Source organism: Gymnoscopelus microlampas (genome assembly GCF_963454915.1).
Source record: "Gymnoscopelus microlampas genome assembly, chromosome: 17".
NCBI classification, from domain to species: domain Eukaryota; kingdom Metazoa; phylum Chordata; class Actinopteri; order Myctophiformes; family Myctophidae; genus Gymnoscopelus; species Gymnoscopelus microlampas.
This window is the reverse complement of record NC_139954.1, coordinates 25156254-25166672: the sequence shown is the minus strand read 5'-3', so window position 1 is coordinate 25166672 and position 10419 is coordinate 25156254. Positions and strand designations below refer to the sequence as shown.

The 10419-nt window shown below is 43.9% G+C and overlaps 3 protein-coding genes across 3 annotated transcripts; 2 read left to right on the top strand and 1 right to left on the bottom strand.

Annotated features, from left to right (window-relative positions):
• Positions 1 to 1972: 1972 nt before the first annotated feature.
• Positions 1973 to 3517, top strand: LOC311064056 (E3 ubiquitin-protein ligase arih1-like; the record flags this gene model as incomplete). The annotated part of the gene is made up of 1 exon (XM_084083790.1): positions 1973 to 3517. The coding sequence occupies one exon, from the start codon at positions 1973 to 1975 to the stop codon at positions 3515 to 3517; it is 1545 nt and encodes a 514-aa protein (XP_083939916.1).
• A 2173-nt stretch (positions 3518 to 5690) lies between these two features.
• Positions 5691 to 7019, top strand: LOC311064373 (protoheme IX farnesyltransferase, mitochondrial-like; the record flags this gene model as incomplete). Its single annotated transcript, XM_084084204.1, has 1 exon — positions 5691 to 7019. One exon carries the CDS (start codon positions 5691 to 5693, stop codon positions 7017 to 7019), a length of 1329 nt encoding a protein of 442 aa, XP_083940330.1.
• Positions 7020 to 8312: 1293 nt separating this feature from the next.
• Positions 8313 to 9134, bottom strand: LOC311064372 (F-box only protein 6-like; the record flags this gene model as incomplete). Its single annotated transcript, XM_084084203.1, has 1 exon — positions 8313 to 9134. One exon carries the CDS (start codon positions 9132 to 9134, stop codon positions 8313 to 8315), a length of 822 nt encoding a protein of 273 aa, XP_083940329.1.
• Positions 9135 to 10419: the final 1285 nt, after the last annotated feature.

Sequence of the window (10419 nt, the reverse complement as noted above, 5' to 3'; positions counted from 1 at the left end):
GCCTGAAACGATACCTGCCGCTGTTTAGATGCCTCATTAAAATTACGTACTGTGCACATCGAAAGAATGTCCTCCCTGGGGGAGGGACAGGGTTCCGTTCACCTCCACCACCCGTTCTCTCCCCTCCTGATAGGATTTCATCCAGTTCACTGATGTACTATCAAAACCAATTGCCTTCAACTTATCAATCAGTATAGCGTGATTTACTGTGTCAAATGCCATTTGGAGGTTCAGCATGACCATGCTGCAGTATTTGCCCGAGTCCGCCTCACGTTTGATGTAATCAGTCAGATAGAGTAGGCAGGTGTCAGTGGAGTAAGATGTTCTGAAGCCATTGTCCAGTGACTACGGTGTAAGGTCCCCTCTATATCATACAGAGGGGAGTCACAGAAATGAACTAAGAACAACCTTGTCCAATAACTGACTTCATGTGGCCAGTCTATGACGTGTCTATGACATATCCTTGATGTATGATATTCCATATTTGGGCAATGTTTCAGCTCAATTCAAATGCCCTACACTTGCTTTGAAAAGGGCTAGCCGATGAAGTCATTCCTGCCCAAATTTGGGGAATCCAAGCACCATTGACTGCAAAAATTCACCGTATTACTTTTCACGATAAAAATAAATAAATAACAAGCATCTACAAACATCTACGAGCTCAAAGCGATGCAACGCGTTTTGAGCTTGTAGATCGACTATTTTAGCTACTTTTGTGTGACTTTGTAGTATGACGAAGTAGAGCCTTAATTTAAGAAAAAACATAGGCTATTTTTGCTACTTTTGTGTAACTTTGTAGTATGACGAAGTAGAGCCTTAATTTAAGAAAAAACATAAAAAGTGAAAATATGGAGATAATAGGTGTATAGAACATAAACAAGTTCAGTCAGGAACACTCTGGCCATAAATAGATTTTCCCTAATTTTAGCAAAGCAGAATGCTAAGCAAAATCTGGGAACGCTATTCAAACCCTCCGATGGGTTAGGCCAGGGTATAAGCAAGACATTTAATCAGTTCACTTGCAAACTTGAATTACAGTTGAACGTTAGGGCAAGGCAACATTGAATTTCAGTTTACTTTAGAGCCATGCATGCACACATGCATTCCAGTTTAACACTTTAACTTTTGAGCCATGTGTAACCCAGATGAAAATAACCAACTGAATAAAATAAACTAAGGATTAAATATAAAAACAATTACGATATAAGCCAGGTTAAAATAAAATAACCAAACCTTTAAAAAAGATACAGATGAAATAAATAAATAGGAATTGTCCAAAACAATTGAACTAATACAGAGTAAGATAATATGGTTTACAGTATATTCATTCTGTACACATTCATCTACTTGTGTCTCTTTAAGAGAGGTGCTCTGATCTTGTCAATGAATCAATTGGCCAATGAGGTTTCTCAATTAACAGAAATGTCTATGAAGAAACACCAGCCCAGGTGATCTGATTCAGTTAATTACATGCCCCCAGAGAACATAATATGTTCTGGAGAGAACTAGAGAAAGAAGCCTGTTGAATAAATAGCTTTTGAGAAAAACAAAGAAGAAAAGATTTGCTCACAGCCACCCCCACCCCCGCCCCCAGCCCCCCTACCCAAAAAGCCAGAAATCTGAACATTCAGTGGTTTATTTGTGGTCATGGCATTTCTGAATAATGAGAACTCAAACAGGCCATCTGATTAGCTCTCCTACTGTGACATCAGTTAACAGTAGGAAGTACCCACCATGCCGACTCACTTCCAGCGCATGGGCATGCATGGTGATTGCACAGATTTGGTTATCCCCATTCCCATGTCCATGGGTTGGGAACATGACGGACATGGTGAGTACTATATTTGGGCATAGCTGGTGACTTCACGCTATGACATGGATGATCTTTATAAGCACACCACGGATGAGCTTCATAACGGGTGAGAAGACAAAAAGGCTGGTGCTAGTAGTGAGTTTATAATCACCACTAAGAATGGGCTCTGACAAGAGTTATGACTATGAATTTGAAGAAGAGATAGAATGCAGCGACGACAGCCCCGATGAGGAACCTGAGGATGACACTCTGCAGCTTGGAGAGGTGGAGTTGGTGGATCCCGTAGTGGATGTTGGTGGAATTGGCCATGACCTGGCGTACCCCTCCAAAGTGTTGACCGGCGAACAGATCCACCAGCATATGGTGGAGATTATCCGGGAAGTCAATGATGTCTTCCAGAACCCTGTGACAATTACACGCATTCTCCTTAGTCACTTCAACTGGGATAAAGAGAGGCTAATGCAAAGGTACTTTGATGGAGACCTGGACATGCTGTTCTCTGAGTGTCATGTTATCAACCCCAGTAAGAAATCTCGGAGCTGTGCTCCTATCAACACAAGATCATCATCTGCAAAGGACATGCCATGTCATATCTGCTATCAAAACTTCCCCAGTTCTTACTTCACAGGCCTGGAGTGTGGACACAAGTTCTGCATGCAGTGCTGGGGAGATTACCTGACCACCAAAATCATGGAAGAAGGAATGGGACAGAGCATTTCTTGTCCAGCTCACAGTTGTGATATTTTGGTAGATGACAACACAGTCATGCGCCTCATAACAGATTCAAAGGTGAAGTTGAAGTACCAGCATATAATCACAAATAGTTTTGTAGAGTGTAATCGACTGTTAAAATGGTGTCCTGCACCTGACTGCCATCATGTCATCAAAGTCGAGTATCCAGATTCCAAGATGGTGAAGTGCAATTGTGGCCGTCAGTTCTGCTTCAGCTGTGGGGAAAACTGGCACGATCCTGTCAAGTGCAAGTTGCTGAGGAAATGGATCAAGAAATGTGATGATGACAGTGAAACCTCGAACTGGATTGCAGCAAATACCAAGGAGTGTCCTAAATGCCACGTCACCATCGAGAAAGATGGCGGCTGCAATCACATGGTTTGTCGGAACCAGAACTGCAAATCTGACTTCTGTTGGGTCTGCCTGGGTCCATGGGAATGCCATGGCAATTCTTATTATAAATGCAATTCTTACGATGAAGATGAGGCCAAGGCAGCCAGAGATGCACAAGAGCGCTCCAGGGCAACTTTGCAGAGGTATTTGTTCTATTACAACCGCTACATGAACCATATGCAGAGCCTGCGCTTTGAGCAGAAGCTCTACACTCAGGTCGAGCAGAAGATGGAGGAGATGCAGCAGCAAAGCATGTCCTGGATCGAGGTGCAATTCCTGAAGAAGGCCGTTGATGTGCTGGGCCAGTGCCGCTCCACACTCATGTTCACCTATGCCTTTGCCTTCTACCTCAGGAAGAACAACCAGTCCATTATATTTGAGGAAAACCAGGCAGATCTGGAAAACAAGACCGAGATCCTGTCTGGCTACCTAGAGCGGGACATCTCTAGGGACTCCCTGCAGCAAATCAGGCAGCAAGTACAAGATAAGTTTAGATACTGCGAGCACAGGCATAGTTTGCTGCTACAGCACGTGCACGAAGGCTATGAGAAGGACCTGTGGGAGTACAGAGAAGATTGAGTATCTTGACAAAACATAGAGCGCTGATGCAATTAAACAGAGTGGCACAGGCCTCTGCCGCGTCTCCCTCTGCAAACCAGCCACTTTTTTGCGTCTTTTTTCTCCCTGGTTTTGTTTAATGAAATCTTCAAAGTAGTTATATATGTATATTATTTATATACATACATACAGTATAGTACAATAATAGAGTAAGTGTACTACAAGTATTGTTACAGTAGCGACATCATGATATCTGAGGAGGCAATACCTCCATCTAAAACATAATACAGCCTCTTGACTTGTATTGTAACACATCCTTTCCCCCTCTGTTTTCCTGTCTTTTTTCTCTTGTGAATCTTTTGTTATGGTTTTTTATTGTTTTTTTTTAACAACATGTTCCTGCAGTACTATGATGGCAGTCATCTCCATATTTGGGCTAAACCGTGGACAAACTGACAGATGTGTCTGACTTCCAGTAGGCAAAGAAGACACTCACTGAATATTTTCCCAGTCAACAATGTTATTTAATATTTTTGCCAGACCCAAGGGGTCGGCCTACAGGAGGCTTTGTCGGTCGGTCTGTCCCTCTTTTCCTCTGCGCACACGTCATGCGAAGTCCGGCCATTCAGATTTCAACCACTAGGGGTCTGGCAGTGCTCCGAGGAGCACCTTTTCTAGTTATGAATGCATTACCTCACGTCCCTGTCCCTCAAGAATACAATATAGGGAGAGGCCCCCATATGGAAGTGCATCTACCAGTTACACATAGATAGGTCCATTTGGTTATATTTGTACACTCTTAAGTTAAATTACTTTAAGGATTTCTGTTTGCTAATTACACCAAAAGTGGTGACCTGCTTAAAACAGGTCTGTGACTCAGTGTGCTAACTGTTTGTCAATTTCTGCCACCATCACAGGAGCAGAATCCAGATGCTTCGTCAGCCAAACAGGTTAGTTTCAATATTATGGGCACTGTATCAACTTATTCTTTATACAATTAAAACAGCAACTGCTGGAGTCACAGATTTCATTAAGTCAATGTTGGTGTAACACATGTGTGCAATACACCACTGTATGCCTTTCATATGATACACTGTTGATGTGCTTTGGCTTTTTAATATTTTTATAGAAATAACAAATATGAGGGCCACTGTCATTTCAATTACCAGGCTTTTGTTTCTAGTCTCCTCCCTGCCGTCTGTGTATGCTACTGTACATCTGGACTATTTCAGCTGGAAGCCAAGCTTGTTCAAACTTTAAAATGTAAAGGGCCGTTCACACTGAGCACTATAACTATAACTATAACAGCGTTCTAAGTCAAGTGGATGGCAGAGTTCACACCAACTATAAAAAAAATACAATGGGGAACGATAGTTAGTTATCGCTATAGTGCTCAGTGTGAATGGCCCATGCGTCTTCAGTAATAGCCGGGCCTATAGCCAGGTATATGCCACACTGACCGTTTTGCCAGTGTATTCTCATAACAAACTGTAAATATGATTTTAATGGTTGTAAATCTACGCATTGTAATGTTGTTACTTTATGGCAGAGATCTCCATTTATGGGCATAAAAGGGACACAGACAACCATAACGCACACTGGCCTAGTCCTACTATAAATTGAGAGGTTCCCATGACATCATAGTACCAACGTCATAGAATGGCCTCCAGGTACCATGATAATTCACTAAGTTCTCTAACAACGAGTGCAAGGGGTTCTCTGACAAACAGCCTGTTGTGCCTGTTTGAAACGGGTACAATGTGGGTATTGCATAACTCAACAGGCATAAACCTAGTACATTATTATTAATATAAATGCGCAGAATCTCTGTCTCTGTGTGAGAACCGTCTGACCAACTGCTTTCAAACTTGGTGTGTGGATCGCCCAGGAACTCGAGGGTGTGTTGTGCCATGTGGGAATGCAGTCGGACCAGTGGCTGTCCAGAAAAGAACATCCAAACATCCCTGTGTCTGTCTGTCTGTGTCCCATTTAATGCCCATATATGGAGATCTCTGTATCTGTCTGCCCCTATTATGCCCATGCATGGAGATCCCTGCTGTCATCAGCATGACATCATAGTGAGGTCGGTTGGTGGCGTGCTGCATGTGAAGGAGACACATGTCATGCTTCAGGAATATGATACAATATGTTCATAACACCATGTAGCAGTCTGTCAGCTCTGGTTGGTACCAGCATGAACCAGAAACTGGTTAGAAACACCCTTAGAAATCAGCAGTGCGCTCGCCATCTCATCCGACTTTATAACATAGACCTATCCACACAGAATATGTACCAGCATCTGAACATCCTCAAACGACAGTATGTAACAAAAAGCAACAATGACCTTCACCGACAAGCTAACCCTAAACAACCGTCTGTCCTGGCCATGTCTGTGTATGAGAGGGTGCCACTGCCACATATACCAGCCATCGGTCCTACAGTCGCAGGCATCACGCTACACAGAGGAGAGGCCACCAGTAAGATGATAATGCAGTCTGTGACATCCGCACCCACGGAGACCTCGTTACAGGCACCTGGGGCGGAGAGGACCTCTGAGGAAACTCCCCATGTGCAGGTGGAGACAGAAGAAGCCAGACACGGCCGTCTGCACAGACAGTGGAAGGAGCTGAAGGTCGAGCTGGCTGATCTGCCAGGCGTGTACGCCAGACTTGCCAAAATCAAACTCACAGCACTGGTGGTTACGACTGCAGCAGCGGGCTATGCAATGGCTCCGGTCCCCTTTGACCCCACCATGTTCTTTGTAACTTCTCTGGGGACAGGCCTGGCCTCATGTAGTGCCAACTCAATCAACCAGTACTTTGAGTTTCCCTTTGACTCAAACATGAACCGGACAAAGAACCGCCCCCTTGTCAGAGGACAGATAAGTCCCCTACACGTGGTGTCATTCGCCCTGGCCTGCGGCATGCCTGGGATCACCATGCTCACGTTGGCGGTCAACCCGCTGACAGGCTTACTGGGGGCCCTCAACATCTTTCTGTACACCTGTTGCTACACTCCCCTCAAGAGACTCAGCATCACTAACACCTGGGTGGGGGCGGTGGTGGGGGCCATCCCCCCTGTCATGGGCTGGACGGCTGCCACAGGCTCTCTGGACCCAGGTGCTCTGTTGCTGGGGGGCTTCCTCTACTGCTGGCAGTTCCCGCACTTCAACGCCCTGAGCTGGAACCTGAAGGAGGACTACTCCCGTGGAGGCTACCGCATGATGTCCGTCACACATCCCGGCATGTGCCAGCGGGTGGCCCTGCGCCACAGCCTGGGCCTCATCGGCCTGGCATGCCTGGCCCCCGTGCTGGGTGTCACCACCTGGATCTTCCCTTTGGTATCCCTGCCCATCAACATGTACATCAGCTTCCTGGCCTTCCGCTTCTACAGGAAGGGTGATCGCAACAACGCGCGCAAGCTCTTCTTCTGCAGCCTCTGGCACTTACCCACGCTGCTGCTGCTGGCACTCACGTGCAAGAAACCCCACAGGGACCTGGAGAGTTCACCGGCTCTGCTATGAACAGCTAACCGGTTGCACGTCTCTGAGTGGCGCATTCTCGCTCCCATGTCGCCATGTTGACGCTCTGTCAACATAACATTTTGTGTCCGATGTAGAGTATGTACCCCTCTCGTGTACCATATTGACAAGGACAGATCATTTACTATTCTTTGCCTATCACACGCCTCACAGGGCTCAATCATCAGAGACAGACAGTGTGTGCTGAGAAGTGAAGCCTCTCATGAGTTCAGTACACAGTACAAGTGGTAAACTGCACAAGGTCTGGACATAAAGAGCTCAGAGAAAATATTATCGATGTGGCAAAATTGGACATCTTGTAGCAAGCAGAATGTCAATTGCAGGAAATGTGGCAAAAAGGGGCACATGATTGAACATGCTTGTAAAAGCTAGGGAGCTTACAAAAAACAAGACCAGGAGACCCAGTTCTGCCAGACCCAGAATAAGTACTTATTAGCTCTGATCTTACTTTATAAGATCAGAGCACTACGTCACGGCTAAGCCAGACTTCACATGACGTGTCAGCCTGTGTATGCCCATGTATGGACGAAAGGGGGACAGACTTTTATGGCTGGGGCCTAAGGGCAAAGGGGGCATGCCCATGTATGGAGAAAACAGGTACAAAGCCTCATGTAGGCCGACCCCTTGGGTCTGGCAAAAACTATGAAAGGCCACACTACAGCTGAAAGCTCATCTGATGAGGCAACACAGTGTATGTACTTTCAGTTACTGGATCTCTCCTCTGCTGGAGACAGGTTTGTACCACCTCAGTATAGTAGCTACATGCAGGCCACTGTGGTATATGCCAGGTCCGCATGAAAGAACTTGCTATTATTATCAGTATATAACACGTACCACGTTGTGGTGGCTCAGAGGACAATGTCTTTGTTGTAGGGTCTAATTATTTACCTCAGTGTTTTTGGATGTACTTGTTCATTTAGTGTGGAGGAGATTAGCATATACTGTAGAAAGAACACTCCTCAGTTAGTCACCAGAGGGCACCTCTAACCCACGTTGCACCCAGAAATTCTCCCTCTATTTCATGTTTTAATTTTACTTATAGGTTGTGGCAATATTCCATAAAGACACAACATGAATAACTGAATGCAACTGACTTGTGTCGTTTCATCTTACCACTGCTTTGCATAAGCCTTCATTTACTCTAGTGTCAGGGGACACATCTAACTTAAAACTATACTTACTTCACATGGATATTTCCACATTCAAAATCAGTGCAGATAACATGAGGCAGATTAAGGAAGTTTGGAGGTAAGGGCAGCAGCAGTATTCAGAGAGCTACCTGTCCATTGATGGACATATCTCAACACAACTGTTGGTGACCCGAATTCCATACCATCCTTTCCAAAACTGTCCATCCTTGCCTCCATGAATAAAATATATATATCGCACCCCTGGTCCATAGTTCTTGAACACATGGGAGATGTGATTCCATTGCTGATCATTCCATTGGTTAAAGCGAACAGTGTCGGGAGCAAATGTCTGAACTGGGTTCTTTCTTTTATCCAGCAACTCAACACGAATCTCATATATACTACCACAGTCCCAACGTGGTGCATACCAATCAGATATTGCGATATCAGGCTGAAAGAGGTCCATGAATGAGGGGCCATAACCCTCTTTCTTCAGAGTAATCAGCTGGGACTTTCTGCACATGCGAAAAGAGGTGACAAATACCTTCTGGATGGCCTTATGAGGATGTGGAACTATCTGATCATCAACTTTCCATCTATCTCCCCCATTGTCCACAATATTCCAGCCAGCAAATTTTTCTTCTGCTCTTGGGTTCTTGAGAAGATTGTGTCTCTTTGTAGACAAGAAGTAAAACAGTCTCCAGTCGCTGGGTACTTTGGTGGCATCATAGAGAATATATCCCTCTCTTCGACATCTTTCTCTCCACAGAGATTGACTGTCAACCAGTTCTTTCCATTCACAACACACTAACCGGCAAACACAGACCAGCTGATGGGGAGGAAGGTTCATGAAGATCTCTTCCAGGGCCTCCGAAGGAAGACCAGTCAGCAGACCTGTAGAACTTGCCGACTGACCAGACCCAGCTTCACCAAAGCTGTGTGTCAGATCCATACTTCCCTTATCCATTCGGGTAAACACTGGAACACAATACCGATCCACTGGAACATCTAATATTATACTTCTTACAATCTGTGAGCAAATAAATACTTTGTGCTTTGGGGTGTGATGTCACCAACCATTCCCAAATATGGTGTGATCCAAGCAGGAAGCTTCCAGTCTGAAGAATATATAGCCAAGCAAGTCTTATATAAAGAAGGAATTAACTATCTATCTATGTATTAGGGCTGGCTGTAAACCGTGAAAATGTTTAAATCAGATTAATGACATATTAATAATTAAATAATCATGATTAGGCTAATCACCATTCATTACTATGCCCAAAATATGTTTTATTTTTTCTGTATATTTTTGTGGGAACAGAATAAATAACTCGCTATCGCTCTCTCTGTCTCTCTCGCTCTCACCCCTCGATCGATCAATCTGTCCGTCTGTCCGTCTGTCTGTCTGTCTGTGGGAATTGGCTTTGGATGTTGAGGGTCTGACATGAATGGCACATCTCTTCAACATTTCAAAAAGGGGGACCAGAGGGTGTGTGCCAATTATAGAGGCATCACATTACTCAGTCTTTCTGAGTAATGTGATATCATAGAATCTATGGCATAGATCACTGTTTCCCAAATAGTGGTTCGGGACCCATATTTGGGTCGCGGACACATTTTTATGGGTTGTGAGTAAATATCCCCTTTTTTTCGTTTCCTACATTGAAATTTCTTTTCAAAATAATGAAAAAACAAGTTTAAACAAAATAAATTCACAAATTTTCATCAATTAAAAACAATTTCAAAATGTTTCTAAAATATTTCATAAATAAAAAAAGAAAAAAAATTCCCTGAATAAATAATAATTAAAAAAAAACGTTTAAGAAGTAGTGAAAATAGCAGATCCACAAGCTCGCAACGCAGCGCGAATTTCAATTTTGGGTCTTGAGCTAAAAGGTTTGGGAACCACTAGATGACTGAGGCAGGCCTGCCACATGATGTCCGGTATCCACATTGTAGCCACGCCATGTGTATAACATGTTTCTCTCTAGATAGTCAAAGGTATCTTACCTTTAATGTTCTAGGTTTTAATGTTATTTGCCATCATAATTTATCCAGTCTTTTGCATACAGATCACAAACTGAAGGGTAATTAGATTTATTGACAAATAAAATAAACTTATACTACTTACATATTTACATTCATTCACATTCATTCGTGACACAATGCAATGTATATAAAAGTGTAAATTTGGCAATATATTTCCTACAGTATGTAAGGAAAAGGCAATAACACTGTCTTAGGTTGCAGCA